General features: G+C 52.7%; 1 protein-coding gene across 1 annotated transcript in view; it reads right to left on the bottom strand.

Annotated features, from left to right (window-relative positions):
- COG3 (component of oligomeric golgi complex 3) overlaps nucleotides 1-16,244 on the bottom strand; it is a 234,030-nt gene that overhangs the window by 154,024 nt on the left and 63,762 nt on the right. Inside the window, exon 11 of the mRNA XM_075336880.1 lies at nucleotides 250-341. Coding sequence (XP_075192995.1) covers nucleotides 250-341 — 92 coding nt within the window. The remainder of the gene's footprint in view (nucleotides 1-249; nucleotides 342-16,244) is intronic.

The raw sequence follows: 16,244 nt of genomic DNA, 5'->3' as shown, positions 1-16,244 counted from the left end.
CAACAAACCACATGCATATTTCGGGTGCGGAATTCTGCCAAAGGGTGAGAATTTTTCTTAAGAAAAACAAAATTTTCCAGTGCGCACAGACCCTTAAATGGGTATTTAGATAATGAATATTTTATAGCGAGGGTGTCAGGAGTGACATTTCTAAAAATTTATATAAAAATAAAAAAAATTAAAAAAAAAAAACAAAAAAAAAACATAAGATACACAGTCCAGAATAACATTTACAAATTTACCACATACTCCAATTTTGGAGTTGGTTTGGTGAAGAATTCATTGTAAAGCTGGTGTTCATCTTGACATACATGGACCATAAAAGCACAACCACTTCGCACCTACAAGAACAAAAGAGCACATTCATTTACAACCCATGAAAATAGTAAAATATATAATATAGGGACACGGATCTCCCAACCATTTCTCAACTAACTTTGCATAAATGAATAGTACAAGCAAACATAAGAAAATTTGTAATACATCTTAGAAGGCAAATACGTAATTACTTACCGGTAATGTGTTTTTTCTGAACCCATGACGGCACCACGAAATGTAAGGGTGCCGTCATGGGTGCTGGAAAAATACGTAATTACTTACTGGTAATGTGTTTTTTTCTGAACCCATGACGGCACCCTTACATTTTGTGGTGCCATCATTGGTGCTGAAAAAAATCTGTTTCTTTCTTCACTTATGAGCCACTTTTATTCCACCCTGCTTTTTTTTTTTTTTTTTTTTTTTAACTCTTCCACAAATGCTGGTTACATCCATTTTGGTCACTCACTAATGGATTAGATTACTTCTGTCTATTAAAGTCTATAGAGCAGACGAGTAGCCTGAGAACAGGCAGAGGGGGAGACACAGAAAGAGCAGGTTATAATGCGGCTTTCTAGTAAGCAATATATTCCACCAATAGAGCTGGATTCACAACTATACTTCTCAATAGTAATGTAAAACTACATAGACAGGAGAGCAGGAATTCCTCAACTCTCTATGTATGGCAGGCACTATAGCAGGTAAGCACCCACTAGCTCAGAGGAAACTGAAAGAAGGGAATTTTGTTTACTTACCGTAAATTCCTTTTCTTCTAGCTCCTATTGGGAGACCCAGACAATGGGGTGTATAGCTTCTGCCTCCGGAGGCCACACAAAGTATTACACTTTAAAAAGTGTAACCCCTCCCCTCTGCCTATACACCCTCCCGTGCATCACGGGCTCCTCAGTTTTGGTGCAAAAGCAGGAAGGAGGAAACTTATAAATTGGTCTAAGGTAAATTCAATCCGAAGGATGTTCGGAGAACTGAAACCATGAACCAAAAGAACAATTCAACATGAACAACATGTGTACACAAAAGAACAACAGCCCGAAGGGAACAGGGGCGGGTGCTGGGTCTCCCAATAGGAGCTAGAAGAAAAGGAATTTACGGTAAGTAAACAAAATTCCCTTCTTTGTCGCTCCATTGGGAGACCCAGACAATTGGGACGTCCAAAAGCAGTCCCTGGGTGGGTAAAAGAATACCTCGATAAAAAGAGCCGAAAAACGACCCCCTCTTGCAGGTGGGCAACCGCCGCCTGAAGGACTCGCCTACCTAGACTGGCGTCTGCCGAAGCATAGGCATGCACCTGATAGTGTTTCGTGAAAGTGTGCAGACTAGACCAGGTAGCTGCCTGACACACCTGCTGAGCCGTAGCCCGGTGCCGCAGTGCCCAGGACGCACCCACGGCTCTGGTAGAATGGGCTGTCAACCCTGAAGGAAGTGGAAGCCCCGAAGAACGGTAGGATTCAAGAATCGGTTCCTTGATCCATCGAGCCAAGGTTGACTTGGAAGCCTGCGAACCCTTACGCTGGCCAGCGATAAGGACAAAGAGCGCATCTGAGCGGCGCAGGGGCGCCGTGCGAGACACGTAGAGCCGGAGTGCTCTCACTAAATCTAATGAGTGCAAATCCTTTTCACATTGGTGAACTGGATGAGGGTAAAATGAAGGTAAGGAGATATCCTGATTGAGATGAAAAGGGGATACCACCTTAGGGAGAAATTCCGGTACCGGACGTAGAACCACCTTATCCTGGTGAAAAACCAGGCAGGGGGCTTTGCATGACAGCGCTGCCAGTTCCGACACTCTACGGAGCGATGTAACTGCCACTAGAAATGCCACCTTTTGCGAAAGACGTGATAGAGAAACTTCCCGCAGCGGCTCGAAAGGTGGCTTCTGAAGAGCCGTTAGCACCCTATTGAGGTCCCAGGGTTCCAGCGGACGCTTGTAAGGTGGGACTATGTGGCAAACTCCCTGCAGGAACGTGCGGACCTGCGGAAGTCTGGCTAGACGCTTTTCAAAAAATACGGAAAGCGCCGATACTTGTCCCTTAAGAGAGCCGAGAGACAAACCCTTGTCCATTCCGGATTGAAGGAATGAAAGAAAAGTGGGTAAGGCAAAGGGCCAGGGCGTAACACCCTTGTCAGAGCACCAGGACAAGAAGATCCTCCAAGATCTGTGATAGATCTTGGCGGACGTTGGTTTCCTGGCCTGTCTCATAGTGGCAATGACATCTTGAGATAACCCTGAGGACGCTAGGAGCCAGGACTCAATGGCCACACAGTCAGGTTGAGGGCCGCAGAATTCAGATGGAAAAACGGCCCTTGAGACAGCAAGTCTGGGCGGTCTGGGAGCGCCCACGGTTAACCCACCGTGAGATGCCACAGATCCGGGTACCACGACCGCCTCGGCCAATCTGGGGCGACGAGAATGGCGCGATGACAGTCGGACCTGATTTTTCACAACACTCTGGGGAGCATCGCCAGAGGTGGAAACACATAGGGAAGTCGAAACTGCGACCAATCCTGAATTAATGCGTCCGCCGCCAGAGCTCTGTGATCTTGAGACCGGGCCATGAATGGCGGGACTTTGTTGTTGTGCCGTGACGCCATGAGATCGACGTCCGGCGTCCCCCAGCGGCGACAGATCTCTCGAAACACGTCTGGGTGAAGAGACCATTCCCCCGCGTCAATGCCCTGTCGGCTGAGAAAATCTGCTTCCCAGTTTTCTACGCCCGGGATGTACACTGCGGAGATCGTGGAGGCTGTGGCTTCCACCCACTGCAGAATTCGTCGGACTTCCTGGAAGGCTTGACGACTGCGAGTGCCGCCTTGGTGGTTGATGTAAGCGACGACCGTGGCGTTGTCCGACTGGATTCGGATCTGCCTGCCCTCCAGCCACCGATGAAAGGCCAATAGGGCTAGATACACTGCCCTTCTCTCCAGAATATTGATCTGAAGGGATGACTATCGGAGTCCAGGTTCCCTGAGCCCTGTGGTGGAGAAAAACCGCCCCCCACCCTGACAGGCTCGCATCCGTCGTGACCACAGCCCAGGTGGGGGGTAGGAAGGATTTCCCCTGCAACAGAGAGTTGGGAAGGAGCCACCACTGAAGTGACGTCTTGGTTGCAAGGGAAAGAGAGACGTTCCTGTCGAGTGAAGTCGACCTCCTGTCCCATTTTCGGAGAATTTCCCACTGGAGTGGCCGCAGATGGAATTGCGCGAACGGCACTGCCTCCATCGCTGCCACCATCTTCCCCAGGAAGTGCATGAGGCGCCTCAAGGGGTGTGACTGACCCCGAAGAAGAGATTGCATCCCTGCCTGCAGAGAAAGCTGTTTGTCCCGCGGTAGCATGACTACCGCTGACTGAGTATGAAAACTCCATCCCAAGGTACGTCAGTGATTGGGTCGGTGTCAACTGGGATTTTGGGAAGTTGATTATCCAACCGAACTGCTGGAGAGTCGCCAGAGCGACGGAAAGGCTGTTTTGACACGCCAACTGAGAGGGTGCCCTGACCAGGAGATCGTCTAAGTAGGGAATCACCGAGTGGCCCTGAGAGTGTAGGACCGCCACAACAGATGCCATGACCTTGGTGAACACCCGTGGGGCTGTCGCCAGGCCGAAAGGCAATGCCACGAACTAAAGGTGTTCGTCCCTGATGGCAAAGCGCAAAGAAGGGAATTTTGTTTACTTACCGTAAATTCCTTTTCTTCTAGCTCCAATTGGGAGACCCAGACAGTGGGTGTATAGCTACTGCCTCTGGAGGCCGCACAAAGAACTACACTTAAAAGTGTAAGGCCCCTCCCCTTCTGGCTATACACCCTCCCATAGGAGTACGGATTCCTCAGTTTTAGTACCAAAGCAAGGAGGAGGAAAGCCAATAACAGTTTCAAAAACAAATTCAATCCGATAACAAGATCGGAGAACTTAAGAAACAACATGAACAACATGTGCACCCGAAAAACGAAACCCTAAGAACAAATAGGGCGGGTGCTGGGTCTCCCAATTGGAGCTAGAAGAAAAGGAATTTACGGTAAGTAAACAAAATTCCCTTCTTCTTTTTCGCTCCTAATTGGGAGACCCAGACAGTGGGACGTCCAAAAGCAGTCCCTGGGTGGGTAAAAAGATACCACATGAACGGGCTGTCAGACAGCCTCTTCCTACAGGTGGGCCACCGCCGCCTGAAGGACCTGTCTACCTAGGCTGGCATCTGCCGAAGCGTAGGTATGCACTTGATAGTGTTTGGTAAACGTGTGCAGACTCGACCAGGTAGCCGCCTGGCACACTTGCTGAGCCGTAGCCTGATGCCGCAATGCCCAGGACGCACCCACGGCTCTGGTAGAATGGGCCTTCAGTCCAGATGGAATCGGAAGCCCAGCAGAACGGTATGTGTGAAGAATTGGTTCCTTGATCCACCGCGCAAGGGTGGATTTGGAAGCTTGCGATCCCTTATGCTGACCAGCGACTAGGACAAAGAGCGCATCAGAACGGCGTAGAGGCGCCGTGCGAGAAATGTAAATCCTGAGTGCTCTCACCAGGTCCAACAGATGTAAACCCTTTTCAAATTGGTGAACTGGATGCGGACACAAAGATGGCAAAGTGATATCCTGATTGAGATGAAAGGAAGAAACCACCTTGGGAGAAAACTCCGGAATTGGACGCAGTACTACCTTGTCTTGGTGAAACACCAGGAAGGGAGATTTGCAAGATAACGCCGCTAGCTCGGACACTCTTCGAAGAGACGTGACCGCCACAAGAAAAACTACTTTTTGTGAAAGCCGAGAAAGGGAAACCTCTTTCAAAGGCTCGAAAGGCGGCTTCTGGAGAGCAATGAGAACCTTGTTCAGATCCCAGGGTTCCAATGGCCGTTTGTAAGGAGGAACGATATGACAAACTCCTTGGAGAAAAGTGCGTACTTTAGAAAGCCGTGCCAAGCGCTTCTGAAAGAATACGGATAGCGCGGAGACTTGACCCTTAAGCGAGCTAAGCGACAAACCTTTTTCCAACCCAGACTGCAGGAAGGAAAGAAAAATTGGCAATGCAAATGGCCAGGGAGAAAACCCTTGAGCCAAGCACCACGCTAAGAATATCTTCCACGTCCTGTGATAGATCTTAGCTGAGGATGGTTTTCTAGCCTGTCTCATTGTGGCAACAACTTCATGAGATAAACCTGAGGCCGCTAGGATCCAGGACTCAATGGCCACACAGTCAGGTTCAGGGCCGCAGAATTCAGATGGAAAAACGGCCCTTGAGACAGCAAATCTGGACGGTTTGGTAGTGTCCACGGTTGGCCTACCGTGAGATGCCACAGATCCGGGTACCACGACCTTCTTGGCCAATCTGGAGCGACGAGTATGGCTCGATGGCAGTCGGACTTGATTTTCCGGAGAACTCTGGGTAACAATGCTAGAGGTGGGAACACATAGGGGAGTCGGAATTGCGACCAATCCTGAACCAAGGCGTCTGCCGCCAGCGCTCGGTGATCGTGAGACCGTGCCATGAAAACTGGGACCTTGTTGTTGTGCCGTGACGCCATCAGATCGACGTCCGGCGTCCCCCAGCGGCAACAGATCTGTTGAAACACGTCCGGGTGAAGGGACCATTCTCCTGCGTCCATGCCCTGGCGACTGAGAAAGTCTGCTTCCCAGTTTTCCACGCCTGGGATGTGAACTGCGGATATGGTGGACGCTCTGCTTTCCACCCACGTCAAAATCCGCTGGACTTCTTGAAAAGCTTGGCGACTGCGTGTTCCCCCTTGGTGGTTGATGTACGCCACCGCCGTGGAATTGTCCGACTGAATCCGAATCTGCTTGCCTTCCAGCCATTGTTGGAAGGTTCGCAGGGCAAGATAGATTGCTCTGATTTCCAGAACATTGATCTGCAGGGTGGACTCTTCCTGAGTCCACGTCCCCTGAGCCCTGTGGTGGAGAAACACCGCTCCCCACCCTGATAGGCTCGCATCCGTCGTGACCACTGCCCAGGACGGGGGAAGGAACGACTTTCCCTGTGACAATGAGGTGGGGAGAAGCCACCAACGCAGAGAGTCCTTGGCAGTTTGAGAGAGGGAGACAGTCCTGTCGAGGGACGTCGATTTCCCATCCCATTGGCGTAGAATGTCCCATTGTAGAGGGCGCAGATGAAACTGCGCGAACGGGACTGCCTCCATTGCTGCTACCATCTTTCCTAGGAAATGCATGAGGCGCCTCAGTGAGTGCGACTGGCTCTGAAGGAGAGATTGCACTCCAGTCCGTAGCGAGCACTGCTTGTCCAGTGGAAGCCTCACTATCGCTGAGAGAGTATGAAACTCCATGCCAAGATAAGTCAGAGATTGGGTCGGGGTTAGATGAGACTTTGGAAAGTTGATAATCCACCCGAAACTCTGGAGAGTGTCTAGTGCCACCTTCAGACTGTGTTGGCATGCCTCTTGAGAGGGTGCCTTTATAAGCAGGTCGTCTAGATACGGGATGACCGAGTGACCCTGCGAGTGCAGAACAGCTACTACTGCTGCCATGACTTTGGTGAAGACCCGGGGGGCTGTTGCCAGACCGAAAGGTAACGCTACGAACTGTAGGTGTTCGTCGTGTATGACGAAGCGTAGGAAACGCTGATGCTCTGGTGCAATCGGCACGTGGAGATACGCATCTTTGATGTCTATTGATGCTAGAAAATCTCCTTGAGACATTGAGGCTATGACGGAGCGTAGGGATTCCATCCGGAACCTCCTGACTTTTACGTGTCTGTTGAGCAACTTTAGATCCAGGACGGGTCGATACGATCCGTCCTTTTTTGGGACCACAAACAGATTGGAGTAAAAACCGTGACCTTGTTCCTGAAGAGGGACGGAGGTCACCACTCCTTTCGCCTTTAGAGCGGCCACCGCCTGCAACAGAGCATCGGCTCGGTCTGGTGGTGGAGAAGTTCTGAAGAAACGAGTTGGCGGACGAGAACTGAACTCTATTCTGTACCCGTGAGACAGAATATCCCTCACCCAACGGTCTTTGACGCGTGACAGCCAAATGTCGCCAAAGTGGGAAAGCCTCCCACCGACCGCGGGTGTGGGAATCGGAGACCGCAAGTCAGGAGGACGCCGTCTTGGCAACGGTTCCTCCGGCTGTCCTTTTTGGGCGTGACTGAGACCTCCAAGAATCTGAGCGTCTCTGGTCTTTTTGAGTCTTTTTTGACGAGGCGAATTGGGACCTGCCCGGTCCTCGAAAGGACCGATAACCAGACTGACCCTTCCTCTGTTGGGGTTTGTTTTGTCTGTGTTGCGGTAAGGATGAGTCCTTACCCTTGGAGTGTTTGATGATTTCATCCAAACGCTCTCCAAACAATCGGTCACGAGAAAAAGGCAAATTGGTTAAGCACTTCTTGGAATGAGAATCTGCTTTCCAATGTCTCAACCACAGGGCCCTACGCAAAACAACGGAGTTGGCTGACGCCACTGCCGTGCGGCTTGTAGCGTCAAGAACAGCATTAATCGCGTACGACGCGAATGCCGCCATTTGCGAGGTCAATGGTGCTACCTGCGGGGCAAATGCACGTGTGACTGAGTCGACTCGCGCAAGCCCGGCTGAGATAGCTTGGAGTGCCCATACGGCCGCAAAAGAAGGCGCTAATGACGCTCCAATCGCTTCATAGATGGATTTCAGCCAGAGCTCCATCTGCCTGTCAGTGGCATCTTTAAGTGCCGCTCCATCTTCAACTGCAACCAAGGATCTAGCTGCAAGCCTGGAAATTGGAGGATCCACTTTTGGACACTGGGTCCAACCCTTGACCACCTCAGGGGGAAAAGGGTAGCGTGTATCTTTAAGCCGTTTAGGAAAACGCCTTTCAGGATAAGCGTGGGGTTTCTGGATTGCGTCTCTAAAGTCAGCGTGGTCCAGAAAAGTGCTTAATGTACGCTTAGGGTATCTGAAATGGATTCTCTCGTGCTGCGAAGCTGACTCCTCTACAAGAGGAGCTGGTGGGGAAATATTTAACATCTTATTGATGTTAAATATAAGATCATTAACTATGGCGTCACCATCTGGTGTATCTAGATTGAGAGCGGTCCCAGGATCAGAATCCTGATCAGTTACGTCCGCCTCATCACCCATAGATTCATCTCGCTGGGATCCTGACCATTGAGATGAATGTGAAGGCCCGTCATAGCGAGCCCGCTTAGGCTGCCCGGGGCCATCGTCCGAGTCAGAGTCTTCACCCTGAGGTGTATATGCCCGTCCCGGAGCTTGGAGCTGAGGGGGACCAGGGGGCAATGATTGCACAGTGTCCGTGGCCTGAAGTACAGGCCTAGCTCGCAATGTGTCAAGAATTTGTGACATAGTGAGAGACATTCTGTCAGCAAAAGCTGCAAACTCAGTTCCTGTCACCTGGACAGCATTCACAGGTGGTACACCCTGGGTCACGTCCAGCAGAGGTCCCGACTGTGCAAGCGCCGCAGGGGCCGAGCACTGCACACAATGGGGGTCCGTGGAGCCTGCTGGTAGAAAAGTCCCACATGCGGTGCAGGAAGCATATAATGTCTGTGCCTTGGCACCCTTGCGTTTTACGGACGACATGCTGCTGGCTCTCTGCAATGTGAGAGAGTCTATAGCCAAAGGGCGACCAGCGCTATGTAATACCAAGTATTTGTAGAAACAAAATACTAAGAATACTAGTGGCACAAGAGGGGGTGAGCCCTGAGGGCTGCTTACCGCCCGCTGAATAGCGGGTAAGAGGCGCAGAATTCCTTGTCTGGGTCTCCCCGGCTCCCCTCTGCAGCTCAGCGTGTCAGCAGGAATGGCTGCCGGCGTCTGTGGAGAGGGGCGGTCCGTGGGAGTTCCCAAACAAAAGTGCGGGAAACAGTGTCCCCTCTGTGCCGATTGTGAGGGCTGGAGTATGTAAAAACGACTCCAGCCCTCGGCGCTGATGCACTGGCCAGCGTCCCGCCCCTCTCCTGACTGGCAGGTCTGGGGGCGGGAACGAACGGAAGCAGGCCGCAAAAGCCGGGGACTCGAGTTATCAGCGCGGCCGCCGTAAAAGCGCGGGCCGCGCTGAAGTCCCCGGCGCACCACAAGTGCCAGCCGCGCCGCAGTCCCAGCGGCCGGCGCGACCGATTCCCAGAAGTGTGCCTGCTTCAGCGAAGCTGAATGAGGCCATGGCACAAGCGCCGTAGCGCTGATGTCCCCCGGCGCACTACAACACCCAGCATGCTGCGGTGTGAGCGCCAAATGCACGGGGACACAGAGTACCTTGAGGAAGCAGGGCCATGTCCCTGATGTACTCCGCTCCATCCAGCATCTTCTCCAGGGGCTGTAGATGGAGCACGGTCTCAGTGCCTGGAGACCAGTAAATCCCACTTCACCCAGAGCCCTGTAAAAAGGGATGGGGAAGGAATCAGCATGTGGGCTCCTGCCGCCGTACCCGCAATGGGTACCTCAACCTTACAAACACCTCCGACATACAGTGGGGTGAGAAGGGAGCATGCTGGGAGCCCTGTATGGGCCCTCTTTTCTTCCATCCGACATAGTCAGCAGCTGCTGCTGACTAAAAACAATGGAGCTATGCGTGCGTGTCTGACCTCCTGCGCACAAAGCTAAAACTGAGGAATCCGTACTCCTACGGGAGGGTGTATAGCCAGAAGGGGAGGGGCCTTACACTTTTAAGTGTAGTTCTTTGTGCGGCCTCCAGAGGCAGTAGCTATACACCCACTGTCTGGGTCTCCCAATTAGGAGCGAAAAAGAAAAGCGTTGATGTTCGGGTGCGATCGGCACATGGAGATAAGCATCCTTGATGTCGATCGATGCTAGGAAGTCTCCTTGTGACATTGAAGCGATGACAGAGCGGAGAGATTCCATCCGAAACCGTCTGGTGCTCACATGTCTGTTGAGTAGTTTGAGGTCCAGAACGGGACGGAACGAGCCGTCCTTCTTTGGCACCACAAACAAGTTGGAGTAAAAGCCGCGACCATGTTCCTGGGGGGGGAACAGGGATCACGACTCCTTCTGTTTTCAGAGCGTTCACCGCCTGAAAAAGTGCATCGGCTCGCTCGGGGGGCGGAGATGTTCTGAAGAAACGAGTCGGAGGACGAGAGCTGAACTCTATCCTGTAACCGTGAGACAGAATGTCTCACCCATCGGTCTTGAACATGTGGCCACCAGGCGTCGCAAAAGCGGGAGAGCCTGCCACCGACCGAGGATGCGGTTCTGGGATGCCGAGAGTCATGAGGAGGCCGCCTTGAAAGCAGTGCCTCCTGCGGCCTTTTGGGGGCGTGACTTAGCCCGCCACGCATAGGAGTTCCTCTGGCCCTTCTCCGGCCTGCTGGACGAAGAGGATTGGGGCTTGGCGGAGGGACGAAAGGACCGAAACCTCGATTGTATCTGTAGTTGCTGAGGTCTCTTTGGCTTAGACTGGGGCAAGGAGGAGTCCTTTCCCGTAGATTGCTTAATAATCTCATCCAATCGTTCGCCAAACAATCAGTCGCCAGTAAACGGCAAACCGGTTAAAAACCTCTTGGAAGCCGAGTCTGCCTTCCATTCGCGCAGCCACATGGCCCTGCGGACTGCCACAGAGTTAGCGGATGCCACCGCTGTACGGCTAGCAGAGTCTTAAACTGCGTTCATGGCATAGGAAGAAAAAACTGACGCCTGGGAAGTCAAAGACGTAACCTGCGGAGCAGAATTACGTGTAACCGCATTAATCTCAGCCAGACAAGCTGAGATAGCTTGTAGTGCCCACACGGCTGCAAAGGCCGAGGCAAAAGACGCCCCCGTGGCTTCATAGATGGATTTCATCAGGAGCTCTATCTGCCTGTCAGTGGCATCCTTTAGCGATGATCCATCTGCAACAGATACCACAGATCTAGCCGCCAATCTAGAGACTGGGGGATCCACCTTGGGACATTGAGCCCAACCCTTGACCACGTGAGGAGGGAAGGGGTAACGTGTGTCAGTAAGGCGCTTAGTAAAGCGCTTGTCCGGAACCGCTCTGGGCTTCTGGACAGCATCTCTGAAGTTAGAGTGATCGAAAAACGCACTCCGTGTACGTTTAGGGAACCGAAACTGGTGTTTCTCCTGCTGAGAAGCCGACTCCTCTACAGGTGGCAGTGGGGGAGAGATATCTAACACCTGGTTGATGGACGAGATAAGATCATTTACTATAGCGTCCCCGTCAGGTGTATCAAGATTGAGGGCAACGTCAGTGTCAGAGCCCTGAGCTGCGACGTCCGCCTCGTCCTCCAGAGAGTCTTCACGCTGGGAACCTGAGCAACGTGAAGAAGTCGGTGAAGATTCCCAGCGTGCCCGCTTAGCCGGTCTGGGACTGTGGTCCGGGCCGGAGTCCTCCACGTGAGACCTAGGGCCCCCTCTGGGAACGTGCTGCGGCGCGGGCAGAGAGGGGCCTGGGGGTGAAGAGCCAACAGGGCCCGGGGCCTGTGTAGGGACCGGTCTGGACTGCAAGGCTTCAAGCAGCTTGGCAGACCATTTGTCCATAGACTGAGCCATGGAATGTGAGAGTGACTCAGAGTTTTTCAGCAAAAGCTGCAAACTCTGTCCCTGCCGCCTGGACAGGGAGAGCAACGGATTCTACCTGAGCCGAGGGGCCCACTAGTGACCGAGGCTCTGGTTGTGGAAGCAAAGAAGGGAATTTTGTTTACTTACCGTAAATTCCTTTTCTTCTAGCTCCAATTGGGAGACCCAGACAATTGGGTGTATAGCTTCTGCCTCCGGAGGCCACACAAAGTATTACACTTAAAAGTGTAAAGCCCCTCCCCTTCTGCCTATACACCCCCCGTGCCTCACGGGCTCCTCAGTTTTGGTGCAAAAGCAAGAAGGAGGAAAAGTTATAAATTGGTTTAAAGTAAATTCAATCCGAAGAAATTTCGGAGAACTGAAACCATTCAACATGAACAACATGTGTACACAAAGAACAACAGCCCGAAGGGAACAGGGGCGGGTGCTGGGTCTCCCAATTGGAGCTAGAAGAAAAGGAATTTACGGTAAGTAAACAAAATTCCCTTCTTTGTCGCTCCATTGGGAGACCCAGACAATTGGGACGTCCAAAAGCAGTCCCTGGGTGGGTAAAGTAAAACCTCGTAATAGAGCCGTAAGACGGCCCCTTCCTACAGGTGGGCAACCGCCGCCTGAAGGACTCGCCTACCTAGGCTGGCATCTGCCGAAGCACAGGTATGCACCTGATAGTGTTTCGTGAAAGTGTGCAGGCTCGACCAGGTAGCTGCCTGACACACCTGCTGAGCCGTAGCCTGGTGCCGCAAAGCCCAGGACGCACCCACGGCTCTGGTAGAATGGACCCTCAGCCCTGAGGGAACCGGAAGCCCAGAAGATCGGTAAGCTTCGAGAATTGGTTCCTTGATCCACCGAGCCAGGGTTGATTTGGAAGCCTGTGACCCTTTACGCTGGCCAGCGACAAGGACAAAGAGTGCATCCGAGCGGCGCAGGGGCGCCGTACGAGAAATGTAGAGTCTGAGTGCTCTCACCAGATCTAACAAGTGCAAATCCCTTTCACATTGGTGAACTGGATGAGGACAAAAAGAGGGTAAGGAGATATCCTGATTGAGATGAAAGGGGGATACCACCTTAGGGAGAAATTCCGGAACCGGACGCAGAACCACCTTGTCCTGGTGAAACACCAGGAAAGGGGCTTTGCATGACAGCGCTGCTAGCTCAGACACTCTCCGAAGTGATGTGACTGCTACTAGGAAGGCCACTTTCTGCGAAAGGCGTGAGAGAGAAATATCCCTCATTGGCTCGAAAGGTGGTTTCTGAAGAGCCATCAGCACCCTGTTCAGATCCCAGGGTTCTAACGGCCGCTTGTAAGGAGGGACTATGTGACAAACCCCCTGCAGGAACGTGCGTACCTGTGGAAGTCTGGCTAGGCGCTTCTGAAAAAACACAGAGAGCGCTGAGACTTGTCCCTTAAGGGAGCCGAGCGAGAAAACCTTTTTCCAATCCGGATTGAAGGAAGGAAAGAAAAGTGGGCAAGGCAAATGGCCAGGGAGAAAAACCCTGATCAGAGCACCAAGATAAGAATATCCTCCACGTCCTGTGGTAGATCTTGGCGGACGTTGGTTTCCTAGCCTGTCTCATAGTGGCAATGACCTCTTGAGATAACCCTGAAGACGCTAGGATCCAGGACTCAATGGCCACACAGTCAGGTTGAGGGCCGCAGAATTCAGATGGAAAAACGGCCCTTGAGACAGCAAGTCTGGTCGGTCTGGTAGTGCCCACGGTTGGCCCACCGTGAGATGCCACATATCCGGGTACCACGACCTCCTCGGCCAGTCTGGAGCGACGAGGATGGCGCGGCGGCAGTCGGACCTGATCTTGCGTAACCATCTGGGCAACAGTGCCAGAGGAGGAAACACATAAGGGAGTTGAAACTGCGACCAATCCTGAACTAAGGCGTCTGCCGCCAGAGCTCTGTGATCTTGAGACCGTGCCATGAATGTCGGGACCTTGTTGTTGTGCCGGGACGCCATTAGGTCGACGTCCGGCATCCCCCAGCGGCAACAGATCTCCTGAAACACGTCCGGGTGAAGGGACCATTCCCCTGCGTCCATGCCCTGGCGACTGAGAAAGTCTGCTTCCCAGTTTTCTACGCCCGGGATGTGAACTGCGGATATGGTGGAGGCTGTGGCTTCCACCCATAGCAGAATCCGCCGGACTTCCTGGAAGGCTTGCCGACTGCGTGTTCCGCCTTGGTGGTTGATGTATGCCACCGCTGTGGAGTTGTCCGACTGAATTCGGATCTGCTTGCCTTCCAGCCACGGCTGGAACGCCTTTAGGGCAAGATACACTGCCCTTATCTCCAGAACATTGATCTGAAGGGAGGACTCTGGCTGAGTCCAAGTACCCTGAGCCCTGTGGTGGAGAAAGACCGCTCCCCACCCTGACAGGCTCGCGTCCGTCGTGACCACAGCCCAGGATGGGGGCAGGAAGGATTTCCCCTTCGACAGAGAAGTGGGAAGAAGCCACCACTGACGGGAAGCCTTGGCTGCCCGAGAAAGGGAGACGTTCCTGTCGAGGGACGTCGACTTCCTGTCCCATTTGCGGAGAATGTCCCATTGAAGTGGACGCAGATGAAACTGCGCAAAAGGAACTGCCTCCATTGCTGCTACCATCTTCCCTAGGAAGTGCATGAGGCGCCTCAAGGGGTGTGACTGGCCTTGAAGGAGAGATTGCACCCCTGTCTGTAGTGAACGCTGTTTGTCCAGCGGAAGCTTCACTATCGCTGAGAGAGTATGAAACTCCATGCCAAGATATGTCAGTGATTGGGCCGGTGTCAGATTTGACTTTGGAAAATTAATGATCCACCCGAAACTCTGGAGAGTCTCCAGAGCAATGTTCAGGCTGTGTTGGCATGCCACTTGAGAGGGTGCCTTGACAAGCAGATCGTCCAAGTAAGGGATCACCGAGTGTCCCTGAGAGTGCAGAACTGCTACTACTGTTGCCATGACCTTGGTGAAGACCCGTGGGGCTGTCACCAGGCCGAAAGGCAGTGCCACGAACTGAAGGTGTTCGTCCCCTATGGCGAAACGCAGGAAGCGCAGATGCTCTGGAGCAATCGGTACGTGGAGATAAGCATCTTTGATGTCGATTGATGCTAGGAAATCTCCTTGGGACATTGAGGCGATGACGGAGCGGAGCGATTCCATCCGGAACCGCCTGGTTTTTACGTGTTTGTTGAGCAGTTTTAGGTCCAGAACAGGACGGAAGGATCCGTCCTTTTTCGGCACCACGAACAAGTTGGAGTAAAAACCGTGACCCTGTTGCTGAAAGGGAACAGGGATCACCACTCCTTCTGCCTTCAGAGTGCACACCGCCTGAAGAAGAGCATCGGCTCGCTCGGGGGGCGGAGATGTTCTGAAGAATCGAGTCGGAGGACGAGAGCTGAACTCTATCCTGTAACCGTGAGACAGAATGTCTCTCACCCAACGGTCTTTTACCTGTGGCAGCCAGGCGTCGCAAAAGCGGGAAAGCCTGCCACCGACCGAGGATGCGGTGTGAGGAGGCCGAAAGTCATGAGGAGGCCGCTTTGGGAGCGGTGCCTCCGGCGGTCTTTTTAGGACGTGACTTAGACCGCCATGAATCGGAGTTCCTCTGATCCTTCTGAGGCCTTTTGGACGAGGAGAATTGAGACCTGCCCGCGGACCGAAAGGACCGAAACCTCGATTGTACCTTCCGTGGTTGAGGTCTGTTTGGTTTGGACTGGGGTAAGGATGAGTCCTTTCCCTTGGATTGTTTAATGATTTCATCCAATCGCTCACCAAACAGGCGGTCGCCAGAAAATGGCAAACCGGTTAAGAACTTTTTGGAAGCAGAGTCTGCCTTCCATTCACGTAGCCACATGGCCCTGCGGACTGCCACCGAATTGGCGGATGCTACCGCCGTACGGCTCGCAGAGTCCAGGACAGCATTAATGGCGTAGGACGCAAACGCCGACGCCTGAGAGGTTAAGGACACCACTTGCGGAGCAGACGTACGTGTGACTGCATTAATCTGCGCATGACAAGCTGAGATAGCTTGGAGTGCCCATACGGCTGCGAATGCTGGAGCAAAAGACGCGCCGATAGCTTCATAGATGGATTTCAACCAGAGCTCCATCTGTCTGTCAGTGGCATCTTTGAGTGAAGCCCCATCTTCCACTGCAACTATGGATCTAGCCGCCAGTCTGGAGACTGGAGGATCCACCTTGGGACACTGAGCCCAGCCTTTGACAACGTCAGGGGGGGGAAGGGATAACGTGTATCCTTAAGGCGCTTGGAAAAACGCTTATCTGGACAAGCTCGGTGTTTCTGGACTGCCTCTCTGAAGTCAGAGTGATCCAGAAACGTACTCAATGTAGGCTTGGGAAACCTGAAACGGAATTTCTCCTGCTGAGAAGCTGACTCCTCAATTGGAGGAGCTGGGGGAGAAATATCCAACACCTGATTGA

This window comes from Anomaloglossus baeobatrachus, chromosome 2 (assembly GCF_048569485.1).
Source record: "Anomaloglossus baeobatrachus isolate aAnoBae1 chromosome 2, aAnoBae1.hap1, whole genome shotgun sequence".
Classification (NCBI taxonomy): domain Eukaryota; kingdom Metazoa; phylum Chordata; class Amphibia; order Anura; family Aromobatidae; genus Anomaloglossus; species Anomaloglossus baeobatrachus.
Note: the sequence above shows the minus strand (reverse complement) of the source record. Positions and strands in the feature narration are given on the sequence as shown.